At 42.6% G+C, this 23,011-nt stretch overlaps 1 protein-coding gene across 1 annotated transcript in view; it reads left to right on the forward strand.

Moving 5' to 3' along the window:
* PITPNA (phosphatidylinositol transfer protein alpha) overlaps positions 1-23,011 on the forward strand; it is a 188,307-nt gene that overhangs the window by 130,622 nt on the left and 34,674 nt on the right. The window contains exon 9 of the mRNA XM_078680168.1: positions 22,769-22,879. Coding sequence (XP_078536294.1) covers positions 22,769-22,879 — 111 coding nt within the window. The remainder of the gene's footprint in view (positions 1-22,768; positions 22,880-23,011) is intronic.

Raw genomic sequence — 23,011 nt, forward strand, 5'->3', positions numbered from 1 at the left:
GCAGAGTTACACACGCCCACCCGCCTCCCCGGCTACCTTTATCTGTTCCAGTATTATCTTAATTAGATACAAATCAGATGGACATCACTACCTCTTGTACAGCTCCATCACTTCCCTAATGGCGAAAAACAATCTGGGGATGGAGCCGATGCCCATGCGCAGTATCATCCAAAGGAGGAGTCGCCTATCCCGTGACTTCCAAAGACTTTTCTACAACAAAACAAACTGCAGACATCCGGGCCCAACACTAGGTGGCCATCTATGCATAGTGTGTAACTCTGCAGCTCTACATGCCAAGAACAGATGCATACTGGTAAGTAGCATTTTCCATATATATATATATATATATATATATATATGTATATGTGCATGTATGTATGTGTGTATGTATGTATATGTATATATATGTATCTGTATATATATATATATATATATATATATATGTATGTATATATATATATATATATATATTTATATATATATATATATATATATATATATATATTACCTACTGGCGGTCGCCAGTAGGTAGATATAGTTAGGATCGTTTTCCATAGGAAATCCGCAACATTCTATTGGGAATAACTTTGGCGCCGAATGAGGGATCTGCCTGTAATTTTCCTTAACTTTGCCTCGCTGCGCTCCGCTTCTTCCCTGAAAGTTTCGGGGGGATCCGTCAAGCGGGGCCGAGATAAAAGGGGGGTCCCAATACGTGTTTTTCCCATGTTAATTTCCATAGGGCGGTTGGACTCACTTTTAGCCCGAACGGCTGAATGGATTTCCATCAAACTTGGCAAAATTGTAGGGACTGGTACCCTGATGTGCCTTTGCTATGTCTCAAGATATATGCTCCAGTGGTTTTTACGAAAATTAACTTCGAAAAAATATATATTGGGCTATATATATGTTAGAGCCCAAATGTAGCCCAATGTAGCCCAAAGATGGCCACCAGAGACAAAAAAAAACAAATGTAGCCCAAATATCAGCCAGATGTAGCCCAACTATAGCACAATGACAGAATGTCCCAGGGAGTTCCAAAGAACAGCTAGAGCGCTAACAGTCTTACTTATGACAAAAGTATGGCACACCTGAAGTCATCTTGATTGGAATAAAGTGTTAACACTTAAAACATTTAATTTGCAAAGGAACAAAATGAGGGGGTTCATTTTGCCATAGAAATTATGATTAGTGCTGAAGAAAGAAAAATTAGGGCACATTTTGAGTGACTTCTCAAATCCTCTTATATTTCATTAAAAAAATTCTGATATGCAGACTCCCAAGATGGCCACCAGAGACAAAAGAGCCCAAATGTAGCCCAAATATCAGCCAGATGTGGCCCAACTATAGCCCAATGACAGAATGTCCCAGAGTGTTCTAAAGAACAACTAGAACGCTAACAGTCTTACTTATGACAAAAGTATGGCACACCTGAAGTCATCTTGATTGGAATAAAGTGGTAACGCTTAATACATTTAATTTGAAAAGGAACAAAATGAGGGGTTTCATTTTGCCATAGAAATGTTATATATATTACCTACTGGCGGTCGCCAGTAGGTAGTTATAGTTAGGATCATTTTCCATAGGAAATCTGCAACATTCTATTGGGAATAACTTTGGCGCCGAATGAGGGATCTGCCTGTAATTTTCCTTAACTTTGCCTCGCTGCGCTCCGCTCCTTCCCTGAAAGTTTCGGGGGGATCCGTCAAGCGGGGGCCGAGATAAAAGGGGGGTCCCAAAACGTGTTTTCCCCATGTTAATTTCCATAGGGCGGTTGGACTCACTTTTAGCCCGAACGGCTGAATGGATTTCCACCAAACTTGGCAAAATTGTAGGGACTGGTACCCCAATGTGCCTTTGCTATGTCTCAAGATATATGCTCCAGTGGTTTTTACGAAAATTAACTTTGAAAAAATAAATATTGGGCTACATTGGGCTATATATATGTTAGAGCCCAAATGTAGCCCAATGTAGCCCAGAGATGGCCACCAGAGACAAAAAAAAAACAAATGTAGCCCAAATATCAGCCAGATGTAGCCCAACTATAGCCCAATGACAGAATGTCCCAGAGTGTTCTAAAGAACAACTAGAGCGCTAACAGTCTTACTTATGACAAAAGTATGGCACACCTGAAGTCATCTTGATTGGAATAAAGTGGTAACAATTGATACATTTAATTTGAAAAGGAACAAAATGAGGGGTTTCATTTTGCCATAGAAATTTTATATATATATATATATATATATATATATATATTTATTTATTTATTTTTCACTGAAAAAACCATAGGTTTCACACCAGTTATAGTTAGGAATTAGCATTTAAAAAACCTATTAAATTCACTGAAAAAACCATAGGTTTCACACCAGTTATAGTTAGGTGGAAATTTTACTCGCATAAAACCATTGAAATTCCCACGTTATAGTTAGTTAGCAATGCACTGCTGATGACGTCACATATTACATCACTCATGACATGGTCAGTGACATCACTCATGACATCACTGATGACATCTCAAATGACATCACTGATGACATCACTGATGACATCATCCAGTGAATGTGTATCTTTCTGAAAAATAAATATTTTTTATATATGTATATCTAAAGGTTGATGGAAGAATAAAAGGGTAAATAAATGTCTAAATGGATGTTTTTTTGTGTAAAATTGATTGGTTAACTGACTTATTAAATGTATCTTAGTGAATACATATATTAGCGAGTAATGTTTAAATATTTAAATATCTGTATCTGTGTCTCACTTTGTGTATAAGTGGCTGCATGGGTTGGTGAGTAGCTACATGAGTGTGTATATGGGTTATTAGTTGTTTTTTTTAGTATCAGTATCAGTGTCTGTATGGTTTGGTGGGGGATATTACTTAGAGCGCAGATGCATGAATGAGTGACTCACTATTTGTATGTATTTTGAAGACAGCATGTGTGCAAGACTGTATGGGTGGATGATTGTGTGTATGGGTGGGTTAGTGAGTATGTGTTTTTATAATTGATTGTTTAAGAGAGTAAATATGTTTCCGTTTCTGTAGAAGTATGTGTAGTGGTGTGTATATAGCAGTATAATCAAGTAAATGTTTTTTGGATAGTTTATTTGCATGTGTGAATTTGTGTGCGAGTAACTATATGCATGAGTATTAGTGTGTAACAGGATGTATAGGTGTATGAGTACATATGATGAGTAAGTACATGCATGAGTGACTATATAGAACTGTTGGTGAATGAGTGGATGTGTATGTAGATGTTGGAATTACCTAATAAGTTGTTGTAATTGGTATTGGTTTCTCCTTTTTTAAGAAAATGTTAGTTTCTATTTTTGAATGTGTGTGTCAAAGGTTATTTTATGCTGATAGGAGGTCTGCCACTTTGTCACAAGGATGTTGTCATCAGTGATGTCATTTGAGATGTCATCAGTGATGTCATGAGTGATGTCACTGACCATGTCATGAGTGATGTAATATGTGACGTCATCAGCAGTGCATTGCACGCGCAAGTTATAGTGAGTCCAACTAACTATAACGTGGGAATTTCAATGGTTTTATGCGAGTAAAATTTCCACCTAACTATAACTTGTGTGAAACCTATGGTTTTTTCAGTGAATATATATATATATATATATATATATATATATATATATATATATATATAATGTGTTTGTCGGGGGAGATCCCCACAACCCTGACCTCAACTTAAATGGGTGGAAAAAGCATGCATTGTAAAGGCATAAACGTAGTAAAAACGTGTGGTAAAAATGCGAAGTAAAGGCACAACATAGTAAAAACATCGGTGTAAAGGCAGTTTCCCTTATGGATCATATGATGCATGCCCCTCCATTGTGAAATTTGTCATGTTATTTCTGTCTTCAGATGCACACTGCCATGCTTTTGTAGTTGGCAGATTTATACTTTTATTACATTCGATCCCACTCCATCAACGGATGCTCAAAGTTATTACTAATTCTCCAAGGGATTCTCTCTGATATTCATAAAATTTCTCACAAATATGGAAGATCATGCAACACAGCTTTTGACAAATTTGATGATTTGTAAATTACCCAAAGGAGTAGAAATTATGCCTGACAGGGCAACATTTACTATCTTTTTTTTTGTAACAGTCTTTTTTTTTTTGTGTTGAAATTTTTTATTAAGAACATTTTAGATAAAGCACAAATGCAGATACATATGCAGAGGATAAAATGAAACAAAGTATAATTTGAGGAAATAGTCTTTTGATGTCATTCATTTTTTGCTGTGTTACCTGAAGAAGAAGGTTCTCCCTTTTTATTTGTATGACGTCTGAAGATGTCATCCTGGCTCTTTTTGACTGACAAATGTGGAGCCTGTGGGGAAAAGATGTCGGGGAGGGTGTGTGTGTCTCTCACTCCATCAAGGACTTTGATATTTGCAAAGAATGTAATTCTAGCGCGTATAACAGGTGAAATCAGAAGATAACCTCCTTTATCATCTATTTCTGCCTTGAGAAATGGGCCCACTATCCCCCTCTCTTCATATTATACTGCTTCTGCCACTGAAGGAGATTTGTTGTCTGCATCTCATAATCAACTGCACTCCTTTTCCAAAGAGAGTCCCAACCATGGTGAAGAGGAAGTTACTTACTTGTAATCCTAGTTCTTCACCATGTGTACTCTTTCAGAATTCATAAAAGTCACTTCTAATTCCCAGTGTTTGGTTCCACAGTTAGGGCACAAAGTCATTCAAGGTTTATTTTATTTTTGCTTCAGAAATCAAACGTTCCCCCTCGGTATGATGGGCTAGTGAGGCCATCAAAAATTCGTATAAGAGCAAGTGAATTTGCACTGGTTATAATACTATTAGTTACTGCACCATTCCTGCTTTTATGTTTCTGAAAGGTTGATTTTACAGTGGTGTTTCAAGACACATTTTTTTCTGTTATCTGTGCAGTTTAGTTGATTTGTTAAATGTTACTGTTTTGTATTGGGAATCATTACATTTGATAAAAGTTGTGTTCCAGGACTGGCAGATTTGCAGAAATGTTCTAAGCTTCATGAATTGAAAAACTGAGACTAGAAGAAAGTAACTTCTCCTTGTTTCGAATATACCCTCTCAATGCTTAGCATTTAATTGGTTCTGTAAACGTATCCCTTTAAAAAATAAGTGTGATGTCCCCCACTTTCTTCTTGAAAAAGTCAGAATAATTCCACATGTTATATTTTTACCTTGTTTGCATGAGTCTCCTTCTGCCACCTCCTTCAAGTACCTCTGCCTGTCATTTTATGTAGAACTCTGACGTACACTAGAACATGACACACTTCAATCGGTGATTTTTCACTGCCACAGTATGGCCAGAAAAAATGCATCCTCAACTGCCTTGCTTCACAAAGAAATTCTAAAATCTGATCCAAGAATACTCCCGGAAAGGTGCAACAGCGGGAGAATTCTGAGAGTATTCAAATTGTAAACAAATACAATGTTACTCATGATCATAAAGAGTTACAAATGGGTAAGTGTACAATTGCTCAATCGCACATGTGAAAATGCTTACCGAAAGTGCATTCACCTTCTACAGTCTATCCAATTTTGGGAGTTTTCCTTAAACTCCCCTCTCTAAAAATGCATTTAATCTTGCCCTTTGCAGATGTAAATCTGTAAACTTTTAAAGTATGCACAAACTTCACAGGGCATCCTTCCCCTGGAAATGTCAGTCCACGCCCAAGGGTGCAGATTTACTCCCACCTCATATTACACCGTACTGAGGTGTATCAGTTTTTAGGAACGAGATTTGCAAATGCAAATTCTCATTTTGTGTATCAAGTTCTTTGCCTGTGTAAGATGAACTCCCATGTGCATATAGCTTTCTGAATCTTTCATGTAGGGAGATCTATGATCTTAGTGGAGTGATGTTGTGATGTCAGTTTGCATCCTGTAATTTATTACAGGTCATTCTATGCAACTTATTTCTTAGAAGCATTTTCTGACTTCATTATTGGGTCAAAATAGCAACTGAGAATGAAGAGGACTGGATATAGATAATTACCAATGGAAATTAAGAGGGACTGGGTCTAGCCAATGACATTAAATGGATAATAGACAATAGTCACGGGGCGCAGGGCAGGATTCATAGACACCCAGTTAGTTGTAGAATGCTATATATTAATTGGTATGGGTAAAAAACGGCTGGTGTTGGCAGTTGTTGGGGAGGCTAAAGGGTTTGCATGCTGGCAGTAAAAATCAAATGGTCCAAATAGCAACCAGACATGTTTGAATACATGAACAAAAAAAAGAGGCAGACCTTAAAACAGGCTGGCTGTTAAGTCGATTACCTGTCTGCAATAATGTTGGTAATGCGCAGTGGACACACTAACTTCTGATGGTCAGGAGTGTGTGCGAGGGGAGTATTCACACAGTATGTATACTGGTATAGCATAGCAGTAGCTGGAGCATCACCATATAAAGGATTCAGAGGTTGACTACAGTGTCATGAAGCGAAGAGAAAGCCAGATTACTGCAAAATTTAGGGACTTGTTGCAAAGATAACCATGCTTTCCACAGTTCGTGTCCATGCTAATAGAGTTGACCACATGTGAAAGCATGCATGAAGACTCCTTCTATTGCAGTTCACACCATAGCTCTTACAGGCTGCACAATGACACTAAAAAATTGATGTTTGGGAGTGATGCTTTATGTGCCACTGCCACCAGGCATTAAGCAGCACATAAAGACCAAGGAATAATCTGCTAAAGTGTTGGAACTCATGTTTCTTACAAACTCCCTTTGCTCAGCCATGAGACTGAGTCTGCTGCATAGGCCTTTGTGCAAGGTACATTGTGCCTGATGTACTGCCCTCAGTGTTTGACTCGCAATTAGCATTTTTTTGTGACTCGCAAATTGCGATTTGCAAACACTGTGTACATCAGTGTCTGGAGCACTATTTGCAATTCCCAATTGGGTCACAAATGACCTACCTCATTCATATTCATGAGGCAGGTCGCATTTTGCGACCCATTGGGAATGGCTGGCACTCACAGGGGTGGTGGCCTGCTGGGGTCAGCAGACCGCCAAATCTGTGATTGCTTTTTCAATAAAGCAGTGTTTTTTTTTTTTTTTAAATGCCGCACGTTTTCCTTAAAGGAAAACGGGATGCATTTAAAAAATCAAAATCAAACGTTTCAGCTTCATTAGGTCGGGCCTAGAACAGCGCATGTGCTGTTGCTCGACTTTTAGTAAGGGGATTTTCAAAGTGCTGCCAGACGCTGGCCTCAAGCCTGTGTGCATGTCCGCGTGAACGCGCGCAGCCGCCATCTGTCTTTTCTCCGTCACGGGTAACCCAAATGCTGCATGCATTGCAATTTACCTCCTAATTTCCCGGCGCAAATTTTGGCAGGCTGCAATCAGTGCTGGTCTTACTCTGTTGTAGCGAGAAATTGCTGCTGCCTGCTCTGACTGAGACGTCCTTCAACCCACTTGAACCGATGTTATCTGATAAATTGCACTGACTCCAGGACACCCTGTGAGGTTCCGGCGAAATATGATTGATGCACGCTCTCTGGTTTGGGGAACAATGCCAGACACCTTTAAATTCAACATAACATTACATGAGCAGGGAGAAGCAAAAATAGGAAAAGATGACAAGAAGAAAAGAAGATGGACTAAAGAACGACTGGATTGGACAGCTGTGGGCACGTTCCTCTATGCTGTTCTTTTTATTTCTTAAATGTGTCCGTTTACACACTTTCTTTCCTAATGTGCTCTAAGTGGCGGCCACATCGAGTCACTCCCCACTGGGCCCAATTGAAACTGGATTGCTTCTTCAACCTATCCTGATGTTGTAACGAACCCACGTGGGCGCTTCGCTGTGGCGTTTTAGAGGAAGCTCTAGGAACTCCCCGGCCACCGTGAAAGCAGTGCAAGTAACCAATTAGGTTACCGGCTGCTAGAATAGGGTGACCAGCGTCCCGGATTTGCCCAGATGGTCCGGGAATTTCACCAGCTGTCCGGGCAGATTTCAGGAAATTTAGCTCCTGTCCCAGTTTTTAGAGAGAGTCCGCTAAAAACGGCGGGAGGTGTTTTTTATGTTGTACAAAGCAGGGTTAGTGAGCAGTTATTTTTAGAAAGCAAGTTAATTAACTGTGCAGCTTCTGGGTTTAAAAACTGCATTTTATGTATGGTCTAACTACCTGTTCTGTAAGTCCGTGCTGAGGAGCGCTGTCATTCTGTGCGATCGCTTGAAGTAAAACTGAAGTCCTTCTATTTCCATGAAATGTCCCGGTTTTTGGGTTCACAATTCTGGTCACCCTATGCTCGAAGGAACTTGGGTGCCTGGCCATGCAATCCTCCTCTGATGGGAACCGGACACTTTCACCTTTCTGAGGCCTATCAACTATAGGCGGGTGAGTGTTTACCTGTGTTTCTGTGCTACACGCCACCAGATACTTAACATGGAAGCAGGCGTGTGGTTCTACCCGTCAATCCGTTACAGTATTAAACCAGGCTGCAGGGACTGTAAACGAATTCCTCACTTGCATCAGAGAACCGCAAAGCGCGCCCACAATTCTGTTGTGCACTAGAGAATTTAATTTCCTTTATGATTAGACCCAGCGGATTTTATTATAATTACTTCGGTGCATACTTCATTATGGATTAATATCACAAAACTTAGTACAGGCAGGTTGAAGTTTGCTTCTTTGGGGGCTGTTGGAGATATAAATCCTGCATGCAGAAACCCTAACAGCAGTCTCCCCGAGGTTGTACTGAAGGAGTTTGTATAATACGATGCCACACCTGATCCACTCACAACAATAATAACAAGAGCATACAAAAGGACCCAGCACCAGATGATATCAGTACAAAGTGAACAAAGAAATTATTTATATTATAGTAACAAATACAATGTCACAGGAATGGCTTCTCAAAAGTAAGCAATTTCAAAGACTTGATTGTAGATTGGTACGTTCTTTATTTTTCAAAATTCATTCAAACAAGACATGATTGCTTGTCGCCAACGAGTTTCATCTCACCAGGGACTTCTTCAGGGCTGAGTTGTAATGTTGCAACAAAAATTAGTGAGCGTTGATCTTCTAATATTCTTGTGGTACTCATATAAATAAATATTGTAAGAAACAAAAACAGGAAATAATATTTCAAATAATCACAAGTTGGTTCTTTATCTCATAAATCGCTGAGTTTGTCTTCCTGTTTGTCGCAATATAGAGTATTTATCCAACCATGGTATGGTCCGTACGTAGAATTCTCGAAGTATGCTGCCCGTCGAATGCAAGGCTATCTTCCGGTCGCGCAACATTTTGTATGCTGTTGGTAAAAGTGATCTTTGATCGCTGAATTCGGGGATGTTTAAGTGTCAAATCCCAGACGCCATGCACAGATAAATAGCTAGGAATAATAAGGCTACATTTAGTAGTGATTTGTAGTGCCGGTCTAGTATAGCTCTGACCCTTGTTCCAATTTGTTGTAAACAATAATAACAAGCATTGGCATAGCCAATAGGTCTCGCATTTGAGACCTTATCAGTGTTTAGCCATGCAACAGTTGATGTTGTTGTACCAAGGATATTGTGCTGGATAACCAAATACTTATAAGGTCCCAAAGGCGAGACCTATTGGCTATGCCAATGCTTGTTTTTTAAGAGCAGGCAGTGGTCAAAAGGACCACTGCCTGCCCTTAAATCTTTTTTTTTTTTTTTTTTTTGCTGCCAATCACAAGGGGGAACGGGTCCCGTGGAGACCCTGTCCCATTTGTGACTGGCTTACCACCAATTTGAAATTGGTGGTAAATGTGGTTGCAAAACAATATTACCCTGTGACTCGCTATTAGGAGAGGTCACTCAATAGCGGTAGCTCTAAAATCTCTCAAACTTAAAACTGCTGGGCCAAGCTTCAACCCTCTACTACAGGTTCTACAAGCAAAATTAACTCCAGCTATCACTTACGGGAGCGAGTGCCTCAAGGGAAAAAATGAGGATACTTTGGAGCAAACAGTGTAGAGATCAGCAAGAATAATCTTCAGCCTGCCAAATTATGTATCTCCTGCACAAATCAGGCTGGAGTTTGGTCTACAATCGCAAAAAATAGCTCAAAACGCCGCCTATGTGAAATGGTGGTTTAGCATCAGAAGCTCCAATCAAAACTCTCTGAATTTCCACCTATGGGAAGAGATAAACTCAAGCAAAGCCCGCACAGCAAGAGACTACCTGACAGCATCCATAAATCGCCTAGGCCTGAAAGAGCTCTGGGCAACCTCGGGAGCACTGAACAGCTTCAAGTCTTATCTGTGTGCTGGCTTCAGCAGGAGATTAAAAGAGAAATATCTCCGGTTTCGAATGGAAATTCTTCCCGTCCTGCCACACCTTCCACCATGGAAGCGATTCACAGAAATAACTAAGTGCCTTCTTTGCTGGAAAGCAGAGGAGAGCATCACGCACCTACTATTCACCTGCCGCAGACTCGATCCTGAACGACGTTTGTTTTTTAAATGTTCAACATCAAGAGGATAAGAACCTGCAGACAAGCAGTGAAGGCTTGCTTAGGAGGAGGAGACCTACAGCTGGCATGCCGGTTCGTATAATTTATGGGGGCGGGAGAGGAGAAAATGAAGAGATCCGGCACACCATAAACCACTTCGAACACGGGCTCACCACCCTCGGAATTGGCACTCTTTTACTGGGAAAACGACTGACACAAAAAGCTTTCCTTTTAATACATCGAAAATAATCTTTTGTTAACTACTGGGCATTTGACACGCTACGGACCTGTAGCATCCACATTATAAAATCTGACTACAAGGCTGCTATACAATGCTACTAATCTTGTTTTTTTAGATATACATGTAACCCATAGGCTCTATTTTATTCATGTTTTATGTTACATGTTTGGGACTAAGGACTGCCCAAAGCTCATCAGATGAATAGATACTCCTGTCAGAGCACGGCTTAAGCCAGCTGAACAGGAAACGCTGGGTTAATCTAAACTGCCCCATAGCTCTTTTTATTGTTGGTCTGCATAAATTATGAAATTGTTTTATTTTGAAGAATTTTCCCCTTGAGCGATTCTTTTTGTAAAGGTTTTTATTAACTTATACAATAAATTTACTTTGTTACTTACTGCATTTCTATGATGTCCAATTTAATATCCTGTACCATGCTTATTTGACTCCAGTCAAACTACATCACATATACCCAACCTCCTCTCCGAATCTTCTCCAGTGTGGAAAGCCCAGCGCAGATTTATTCCACACGCTATGGGAGTGCTTCATAGTGCATCACTTCTGGGAGGAGATTTGTGTAACACTTCATAGAACCACAGGAAGTCCGGACATGTGTAGGCCAGAGTTCTGCCTCCTTGGTCTCCATGGCCGTTGACAGATGCGGGGATCTGTGTCGAGCTTCATTGACCTGTCGCTCCCATTGGCCAAATGCACACTCAAGATATAGTGGAAGAATCGCTTCCTGGGTCAACCCCACGGAAGGGGCAGTGCTGCAGTGGTCCACGGCAGAGTCAGCACCATTACACAGGGAGAAGTTACACGGCCTTAGTCGACGTCCCATGGCCGCTGATTGGGACAACCTAGTATAAACTTTTCAGAATTATACTGACTGATTCAGGTTAGTAGTAACCACCGCCGAGCATATTGGAACATTCCAACTATGGGTGTAGAACCGTGTCCATTCTGAGGTGGTCGTACACCTAACCATTCACACAACGAAGATACTACAACAGTTGTTTAGCAGTAAGCCTTATGTTATTTTTTGGTTTAATGTTTTCCATATTTGATATTCCATATTCCTGATGATGCTTTGCGATGGATCTAATGTTTTCTATTTTGTATGGAGGACATCTGCCCAACTGTACTGATGTTTGCACCGTCATTCTTGTTTGTTGCTCGGAGCGTCTGAAGCTGTATTGTCTACAAAACTCAATAAAGATATGCACATTTTTTTTTGAAGGTCTTTGATTTGTACCCACTCGCGATTTTGGCATGTTTGCCACTGGCATTAAGGGAATTAACTAGTTTATGGTCTTCCCAACAGAAACAAATAGACAGACAGACAGACAGACAGACAGACAGAATATCTTTATTCGACTTATTCAAAGTCATACAAAGAAAAACAATAAAAACATTTCATACAAAGTGTTTTTCTTAGGAACAATAATATAAATATACAGTTTTAAAAAAAGTATTATACACCATTAAAAAATGTTACGTTCATAAAATGATCATACATGATGAAACATTTACTTTAAGGCGAAATTTGGCAGATAGCTTTCACCCTTGAGGCGGCTACCAGAAAATTAGCTATGCAAAAAGTAATGTGGGGATTAGGCAGTAATTGTAGAAAAAGCAGGGCCGGTCTCACTTGGGTGAAGCCGGCCTCTTTCAAGATAGGGAACAAATATTTTTTCCTCTGCTCTATGTACAACCCACAAAACATAACAAAATGCATTGTATCCTGCACAGAAAACTGGTCACAGCTACAGGGAGGGGCTAAATCCGGCTTCTGCCAAGTTTTAAAAGAACCTAGATGAAAATGTAACAAATTAAATCTAAACTTGGTTAATAAAAACCTGTGAAAGGGGATTGTGACGAAACTAAGGTAAGATGCAAGTGAGGATGAGCTGACCAGGAGGCAATGTTCCCTTACTGCTGGTTTCACCAGATCACGTTCCTCACGGCGTGCTTCCTTCCTTTCCCTGAATGACTTTTTTATAAAGTCAATGTCTTGTACCTTAATTTTCTCTGGGGAGGAAAAAAGCTCCGAACGTCCCAAATCTGCGAATGTTTTAGCTAAATAGGCCAGCCATGGGATCTTGTTAAATTTGTCCAGAGACAAAACATTGTGCAAAATTTTATGGTTCAGGGGAAGTTCTTCGTTCATCCACATTTTCAGCCAAAAAATCAGAGGTGACATGCTCAATGTATCTGACAAATAAGGTAGGCCTACTTCTTTGTGGATTGAGTAAGTTGGGGTTGACTGTGGTACAGAAAGCAGGGTTCTGATAAATCTATTCTCTGCTCTCTGTATTAGATCTAAGTTTACATACCCCCACAAAGCGGAACCATATAACGCAATGGCCACAGATTTACACTTATAGATTTTTAAGAGGGCTTCCATAGGCCTAGCCCCTAACTTGCCAGCAAAGCCCAGGAGAGCTGATGACGATCTAATTACAGCTAGCCTCTTTGCTCTTATCTGTGGCCCCCAGGACCCTTTCTGGTCAAACAGTACACCTAAGTAGGGGAATGTAGATACCTTAGAGACAATGTCCCCCCTGCAAGAAAATGTTTTAGGACTTCTCTTGTTGCACTCACGCCCCATTACCATTGTATGTGACTTAGTTACGTTTACCTTAAGGTCCAGACGCTCCATAAATGAGCCGAAAGCATCCAAAAGGTACTGAAGGCCGACACCCGTGCGGGCGATTAGCACGGCGTCATCCGCATACAGAAGTGCCGGAATTTGGGCGTCTCCTGCATGCGGGACGTCGGCTTCCTGCCCCCGCAGATGTGCGCCCAGGCCATTGATGTAGATGGTGAAGAGCAAGGGGGCTAGTATACAACCTTGCCGTACCCCCTTTAAAGATTTAAAAAGGGGGGTACGTCTACCATCATTAGTTACACGTACAGCTGCAAAGAGCTCCTGGTGCAAAGTGGCCATGAACGCGACCAAGGCTTCATCAATGCCCATCTCCAACAGAATCAACCACAGCTTTGACCTATTGACCAAGTCAAAAGCCGAGTAGAGGTCCATGAATGCAAGATACACGGACCCCTCCTTGGCCACAGTATATTTGGAGATAAGCAAATACAAATTAACGCACTGTTCAATGGTCCCTTTTCTTTCTCTAAAGCCATATTGTAGCTCCGACAACCCGCCGCAGCTCTCGACATTCTCCCTCAATCTAGATAGAAGGACTCGGCCTAAGATTTTTACAGTAGAGTCCAAGAGGGATATAGGCCTATAACAGGCGGGATCATCCCGCTGGCCTTTATTTTTAAAGATAGGAACGATAGTAGATGAAGCCCATGAGGCTGGAACTGGGTTACCATTAACTGCATTAAACACATTTGTCAAAACCTCTGCCCACAGTTTTGGTGAATACATAAAAAAGTCGGCAGGGACACCATCAGGGCCGGGTGCCTTATGCTTTGTGGTAGCCAAGATAGCTTTTTCCACTTCTTGGGGGTTAAAAAGGATAGGGCGGACGGCTACAGTGACCAACGGGACATCTTTAGTTTCTTCGTCCTCATCTCCGTAAACATTTTTAAAATGAGACAGCCATATTCCATCGGGGATAAGGCAGTCCATGAGTTCATTGTTATCATCTGAAAATAAAGGCTGTTTAATAATCTCCCAAAATGTCCTGCTGTCCTTCAGCACTGCCGCTGAAAGGAGATTTTCCCATGCTTCGCTTTTGATGGTGTCCTTTCGTTTCTTTATAGCTAACTTGTAGATTTTCCTTAATCTGGTAATGTCATCTTTTACCCTAGGAGTATTTTTTAGGGCTACCAGCAGAGATCTGTGGGCAGTTGAACATGCTGAGTCAAACCAGCGCATAGTTCCCGGGGTTCCTTTTTTTGGCTTTGCTAAAAGGTCCTGTGACACCTGGCCACATATTAGCTCAAATGCCTCTACTATTTCTTTACCCTGCGCGCAATGTTTTTTACAGATCTCGACCTTGTCCTTGATTTTAGGAAAAAATTTTGCATAAAATTTTTCTGGGATCACCTTAGCCCATTTCACTCGCCTATCTTGATCAGTAGTCCTCAAGGGGTGGTCGAGTTTTGCTGTTATTGGGGATACTCCCATCTGGGCTCCCCATGCCACTTCGAGTACTACCGGGTTATGATCGCTAAAATGTATTTGTACTGTGCGATAATCCATAGTCCGGTTTAGAATGCCTTGTGGAACAAAGATGTAATCTATTATTGTGCCTTGCTGGGCGCCAATAAAAGTTGGCAGTCTCGAACCGCCATCAGGTTCATACAGGTCAAAGTTAGCAAGCAATTCTTCTAGCTCCTCCCCCTCTGTAGAGTGTTCAAAGTGGGGTCCCTGTGGTCCCTCATCCCCATCGTCACTGCTTCCCCTACAGGCTAGGTTACACAAATTAATATTAAAATCGCCTAATAAAATAAACTCTAAAACGTATTTGATATTCTGGTTTACTGTTTTTAAAATGCTATCTAAATTAGCAACATTGCAACCTCTGTAGTCACTATTCCCTGAGTTGTAAAAGTTTATGTATATAGTCCTGCTGGTATTGTTTTTTTTTATTTTTTTTTTTTTTTTTTTTTATATATTTTTTTGAAAACCTTTATTCGAAAAAACACAAAGAGATACATGCGCAGGCCCACAACCATCATGGCCGGCCGCAAAACAGTCGATCATAAACAGGAGGAAGGCATACAATCGGCAAACAGGATACGTGAAAAGACACCAAATCCGGTCGTGGGGCGGAAAACAAAGGATATTAGGTTTTCATTTTTAAATTACAAAGGAGAGTAGGGGCTGTCACAACAAGGATATTGCACCTCACGTAAAAAGGAGAAAAACCAAAAGACATGGGGGACATACCCGGATAACAAACTGAGGCAGGCAATGACTATAACTACCAAACAAGCTAAACAACCGAGATGGTAATATCAATTAGCAGGTCACCATACAATAAACAACATTCCCCGAGATCACCCCAGAAGTCCCACCCCAGTAAGAGAAAGACAGGGGCTTAAGAAGACGCCCGAGAAAGAAAGAAGGCACAAAACCAAGGGACAGCCAGCCCTACAAAGGGGAAAGAACCCTCCCAAGCTAGAAAAGAGCGAAAGGGACCATAGAACAAAAAAAACTAAAATAACAAACCCCCCCCCACACCCGCCACCCTGCACCCCTGTGATGGCTACGGCCCAGCCCATAAACAGCGTGCCTGTCGCCCCGGAACTGCCCCAAAGAAGGGAAAAAGTACAACAAGTACAAAGAATGGAGGAGGAGAGAATGAGACAACGAAGGTGGTAAGGATCAACAGAAGAAGAAGAAGACCACCAACAAATATGTACCCGGCCACGAGTTACAGGCTCTCACATAAGACAGGATACCAACGGCCGGTGTAATCAATGTCCCGCTCACGCAATACAGTCCCAGCAACGGAATGAATAGCGACCCAAAAAAAAAAACTGTCTTAACCTTGCCCCTTGCGATCATGTTGGTTGATGGAGTCCAGCCGTCCGGCCAGCGCCGCGGAGAAGAAACAATCCCGGAACAGCCAGCAGAGGATGGGAGGTCGCCCACAAAAGCCCACGCCAAACACAGTCACATGTCCGGGAGTGGTGCAAACAGAAACAGGGCAGTGAAACTGGAAGTCGGAAGCAGCCGGCCAGAGCGACAACAGCAGTCCCAGGAATGGATGTAGAGTCACGCCACCAGCACACAAAGGAGATGACAAAAATGGCGCCCAGGGAGGACATCCCAGCCAGCGTACGAAACCATAAATTCCAGATCTCCTCCGGAGCATCGTGGTCAGCACCTCAGCAGAGTCAGATCCATAATCCTCCAACCTCTCAATAGGCACCCCGGCATGGAGATCAATAGGAATCGGCTCAGGGTGTGGCGCAGTGTGCCGCACGGGGGGGCAACCACGGCCCACAGGAGAAATAGCATCGAGCCTGCACCCCAGATCTCGTGCAAGGACACGAAGAGCAGCCCCAACCGCCTCCAGAGCACACAGGACATCACCGGTCCCCAGCGGCTTCGCAGGCAGAGAGAGAAGAGCAGCTTCAACCACACCAGGCTCACTAATGAAAGGCAGCCCGGGAAGCCGAGCGCCATCGTAACTCGCCGCCCACTGTACACTGCGCCGACTTTTCGCCAGCGGCCACCGGGCCAGAGATATGGGCGCGACTGTGGGCATCGCGGTACAGGCTCAGTCGTGTTCAGGCAACCTCCGGACCCCCAAATGAGCTCCGAGCACTCCACTGTCAAAAGCCGAGGGGCTGAGCAGAAAATGGCGTCCACTACCAGCCGAGGAAACAAAGAAACTGTTCCGACAGCTCCCAAGCCAGGCAATTGCAGAGATACAATGTATCCAGGCGCACAGGACAACCCAGCGGGACGAGGCGCTGCAGCGACAAGAACAACTCGGCAGCCTCCCAACCGCTGACCGGCTCCTCCTCCTCCGTGCTGACCGCCACCGCTGCGGCCGAGGCCGGCCGGACCAACGAACAAAGCCCCGGTCCCCCAGCTGCGCCGGGCCGGGAAAGGAGCAAGGGCGGATCACCACCAATACGACTCGGGTTTCGCCGGGAGACACACCGGCGTAGGCAGGAGAGTATCACCGTTGCAGTCGCTGGGCAGAAGGACAGGATAAAGAACAGGATAATGAAGAAAAGCGCAAGGGTCGGCGGAGCCGATGTCCTAGGCGGCCATCTCCGTCGCAGGCTAGGCTCCTCCTCCCTGCTGGTATTGTTAATCACCCTTTCAACCACTAGGATATTGTGGGAATCGGTGCTTATCTGCCTATAACTTCCCTTCAAGTTTAAAGAGAACAAAATCACTAGGCCTCCCTTGGCTCTCCCCATACGACTGGGGACAGCTGGTTTAGTAAAACTAATGAACCCATCCCACCAGAGATTAGCGGATGTATCCCAGGTTTCCTGGAGTGCAATGATATGGTGGCTTAAGACGAAACTTGACCATGCCTTATCCTGTCTTTTGGCACTTAGCCCTGCTATGTTCCAGCTTATGATCTTGCAGGAGTCTGTGGGTTTCTTAGACTCTTGATACTCCGCCGGGGCCCCTTCAGCTATTCGTGGCGGTTTTGTCCCCTCATTAATTCCCACTTGCAAAAGACTCTGTAGGTTATCGCTGACAAGGCTCTGGTTTGCACAGTGCTCCAGCTGATTTAGTGTAAGAAGGTGATCACGATTTAATATGACTTGACCCTCTAACACTGGGGGGTGGGCTCGCTGGAGTCTTGGCCATTGGTGTGTTGACTTCTCTTGGGTGGTGGCATATTCAGAACATCAATTGCCAAATCAATTCCATCTATGAGTCAATCACAATCATTTAGGTTCGATAAAGGTCCATACCTGTTCCCCATACCAAATCCCCAATCAAAAGGGGTAGCTACCTGGCTCCATCCACTAGCTGTTGTATTCCACATGGGACGTGGGGTACTTGGGCGCATCAAAGACTGATCGTTTCCCATCCGTGATATAAACCCATTACCCTGAGCTCTATGGTCGTAACCCAGAAATCCAGGACCCCAACCATTTGTAGTGGGTCCATGTGACATTACTGATCTGGCGATTGGCTCGATTGGGTAGTTATATTTTCCTGTCTCATGATTGATCATGGGCTGAAAACGGTCATTGTTATATCGGGGTCTGGTATCCCCTCCCCACCTAGTGGTATTTATGTATCTCCTAGGTCTAGGGATATTGGGGAAGGTAGCAAACTGGATCTCACTATAAAAGAATTTCAGGGTGAGGGGAATTATAGAGCCACTTCGTCGTTGGGGTGGGAAAATGTTAGACAGGATATTTGGGAGTACCTCTGCGTTAGCAAAATTTAATATTACGCAGTCCCCCTTAAACTTTTTTGGCTTGTTCCCAATCCATTGTACCCTCCTTGTCATAACAATATCCCCTGCTAATTGATCAAACCCTTGATATGCCATATGCATATTGTTAGTGAGCCAGTGTAACGCATTATCTTTTAGACCCTGGTTAGATTCGGTTTTGTCTTGTGATAGAGCAGGGACATTTGCCAATACGAGTACTACTGGTGAGGCTTCCATAATGAATTGGGCTGAGTCATACTCTTGTTGCAGTCGTGCTGATACAACCGATGGTACTGTGGAGGCATCTCCTATTAGTTCCTGGCTAGGCACAGGTAATGATGGAGATGCTGGTGGCTGCCCTTGCGGGATAGTCTGTGTTTGGCTTTCCAACGGGATATCCTCCGTGTCCGTGGCCATCAGTTTTGTAACGAAAGTAGATAGATTCTCCACCTCTTCAATCAGCTTACTTTGTGACCCGCCCAACTTTTTAACCTCAGAAGATAATTTATCCAATTTCCCGATCATGGGCTTAATAATTGTCCTGATTTTCATGTCTATCATATCTTTAATCCTATTGAATAGATCATCGTCAATGGTGTGTCTTGATTCCTCGTCAACATCAAGCTCCACAGTTTTCCCTTCCCGTCTTGGTGGTGTGGCCAGCTTTTTCCTGCCTTGCTGTCTCCCCCCACGCTTTGCCTGGAATTTCCTGCAGGTTCTCACAGCCCGTACTACAGGCAGCTGGGGTGATAGAACTTCATCCACCGTGTCTATCTGGTGATTGGAATCAGAGACTACGTTTGTTGACAAATCTGCTAGTGGGTCTGAGTCACCGTCCTCCATACCAGTATCTTGAAGGTTAGAGTCTGGTATGTATATGGGAGGGTTTTCTACAGATATATCGGGCATTAATGCACTGGAGGGAGGGCTTTCTGGGAGCAGAGTTGGCGATTGGCTCAAACCTAGGGATTGCCTTCTTTCATTGTTGATCTTGCTGACAACTTGTACTAGGTAAGAGTCTAAGGTATTGAGTGGCTCAGTTGCAGCAGGTACCAATTTTTTTACCATATTTACGATAGGTTTGTAATAGCTATCAGGAAACTAAACGGTGCTCAAGGGATTAGCTCCAAATAATTTGCCCAATGTTAGCAGGGCAACAGGATGTGGATATCATGCAACAGTGTACACTTTCTTCATCAACTCAAGTCATGAACCAGATGCGTACTTAACTAGTGATCAAACGGGTACAGTACCTTTGCAGCTCAGTGCAGGAACAAATAGAAAAGGCTCCTCTAACAAAAAGGTGTAGTGGATGGTGTCACTGCAATGTATTTGTTTAACTGCTTCTTGAATAAGATGCACATGACTGAAGTGTTAGTGGGAGTGCCTCCAAAATGTTCAAAGTGATAGTAAGCTAAGATCATAACACCAAAGAACAAGGCATGCTGTTGAAATGTGACAGTTGTGGATTCTCTGCATGCATGTGAGTCGCATACGTACTGGGGGGGAGGCTAATTATTCTGTAAATGAGTTCACACGTAGAGGGGACAATGGGCCCAGGGGAAAGAGTACACGTCATAGACTCTACTAATCATCTTTGCATCCAGATACTATGAGGGATAAGGGTGCAGGTGATACCATAAGTGATAGAAAAGCTATAATGGACCTGAATAAGTGGTCATCAAATGATACAAACAAAAAACTGATCTGAAAATGTAACCTTTAACAACGAACATCTTTTTTAAAGTCCTTGCATGTCTGCAAAAGGTATGCCATCTCACATTGTTCAACATTTTTCTGATCTCCCTTTTGTTTTTCTGGGGGCCTGGAGAGACTCCATATTATAAATATCCTCGTAGACTAGGGGACATTTCCGTCTCTTCCTTATTAAATCTGACCGTCTCACATACTTGCCCCCCCCTTCGTTTATGGTGTGTTGTGTCTTTGGTGTGTGTGCAGAGATGTTGACCTCCGTGTTTCGGTGGCGCATAATTGACTTTTCAATCTGCATGTCGTTTATCCTCAGTCAGGCACCAAAACTCTAGTGTCTTGTGGTCTGCGGAAAATATACATCTTCGTGCCAGCTAGTTTCTTCCCACTCTGTACTTGCCTTCTTTTATTCCTTTTCTGGGTGGCACCTAGCAACCAGGGGACCCTAGTTCACTACAAATGTGTTAATCCACGTTTTTCAGTAACCAGCTGATCCAGTCCTCTACATTTGCAGATGCAATCAATCCGTTTTGGAGGATTGATTATATTTTCAAAAAAAGCTTGTGCTGCGACATTAGCATCCCTCAAGTACCCCAATAAGAATAAGTACTGCTTACACACACCAGCTCAGACCAGTAACTTGAAATGCATCAACCTCTAGAAGAACATGCAACAGTCCAGAGAAGATGATTGCTACTATTCCTGATACTTATACAAAATAATTATTTTTGCAAATTTGTTGCATCCATTTTCTAGCTTTCTGAATGGAAAAAATGCAAGGAGTGATATTATGTATACATCATTGTAATTTTTGGTACATATGAACAGCACTATACACTTGTCATGCAAATTTAATATGAAGTGGTGAGAATAAACATTCACAGGGACACAAGAGTTTACCAAAAATAGGAGTACACAGAAAATGTACTTTTATGAATACAAATTATTGCTGGCATCTTTGTTGTCCAAAAAAGGAGTAGTGAAGCCATTTTCCTGATGACAACTGAAACACAGCATTAAATCATTTTAAAGTGGAAGCTGTGCATGGGGCGTTGTATGCTTTAAAATTGCATTCTGTTAAAGCATACTGAAGATGGAGAGTAACTGCCCTGCCTTCTGCTTTGGCAGTGTGGAGTGCGGGGAAGTATTGTTTGAGGGTGTCTTTTTGATCACCTGATGTATTTGTTTCCTCCTCCATTAGAAATTGTGTTCTGCTCATATTGACTAAACACCAAAATTGATTCTTTTGGAACCAATCACATGTAACTTCTTACCTTAACAGCATTTTGCCATGCACAGTTGGCAAATTAGAATTTCCCAGTTTCGAACCTGTATATGATAGTCCACTAGCACACCCTATTATTTAGGACCAGACTTCAATGTACATTAGCACTCGTGAGAACCAGGATTTCTGCTGCAGTACCTCCGCCTTGGGCGCTGGCTTCCAGTTTAGAAGAGACCTAAACTCTGCAGTTTTTACCTATCAGGAGTCGAGGGGTACCCTGTACATGGAGACGTCTTGTGCATCCATTGTACACAGATAGACTTAATTATCTTGAAATGCTACCCCATCAGTGGGGGCTCCGTTCGTGAAGGTGTGCGTGATTGCTTCTTTCATGCCAGGGCATCCACCTTTGTAGTGATACTCCCTTAATGTAAGCATGTGGTTAGCCCAGGTGGCTTCTGTTAAGCACTAGTCACTAGACATTTACCTCAAGGCACACTCTGTCTTAGGCAAGCATCCCTGAAATGCATGCTTGCCTGATTCACACTCCTACTCAATGATGCCTTCACTCCATTACATTTGAACAAAAGGCTGCTTGGGAATGAATGAATGAATGGATGGGTGAGATGAATAATGTATTTACCCACTTCATGTATCAATTATGTGCACTTTGTTCTAAGGTGTGTATCATCACCTTGAGTAACCCTTCGTTCTCCACAGCCCTAGAAAATAATTTGAGGCGTGGTCCAATGGCCAGTACACCTCGTGGAAGAGAAGAGGGTATATACATGTGGCAAATAAAGATCAGAAGATACATTGGAGTAGATCACATTACTTTTACGCCTCATTAGGCTCTATTGCTTAAGAACATATTGCAGAACCAGCTCCTAACACATTGTGACTCGAAGAGGGCTAGGGCTAAAGGACAGCGGTTACTCAAAGGTAGTCCACCTATTTGCAGTAATGGATTTTTTGACTTTTCTTAAATGTCTGTGTTTCTTGGAAAAAATACTACTTCTACAGCAGCTGTATAATTGGATTTCCTGTTACATTGATTGCAAATTTTGGACACCAAGAAGCCCTCAAAGGTTTAAACACACTGACAATCTCCAGAGACATGACATGATGCTCATAGAGGTCAAGAATCCGCACATTTGGGGGATCACACAGTAGTTTCTAGCCTTCACAAAGCCCATCCACTGTTCATACTTTCATTGTGTGTTGCCGCCCACATCACTGTGATTTTGTTATATTTATTTTGATTATTTATTCGTTTTTTTGCAGAAGGTGCTGGGGCAGCAGATGGACTGTCCTCACATGTGTGCGTATAAACTAGTCACTGTAAAGTTCAAGTGGTGGGGCCTGCAGAACAAAGTGGAGAACTTCATTCATAAGGTGAATAGGGTTTGTGTCTACTCATCTGAGTGGGGTGATGGTGGTTGTGTGTAGAGCAATTCACAGGTTTGTAGATGCCAAGTGGCTGTGTCAGAGTGGAGGGGTTATTACATTGTATGAGGCAGGGCAAGT

This window comes from Lissotriton helveticus, chromosome 3_1 (assembly GCF_964261635.1).
Source record: "Lissotriton helveticus chromosome 3_1, aLisHel1.1, whole genome shotgun sequence".
NCBI lineage: Eukaryota > Metazoa > Chordata > Amphibia > Caudata > Salamandridae > Lissotriton > Lissotriton helveticus.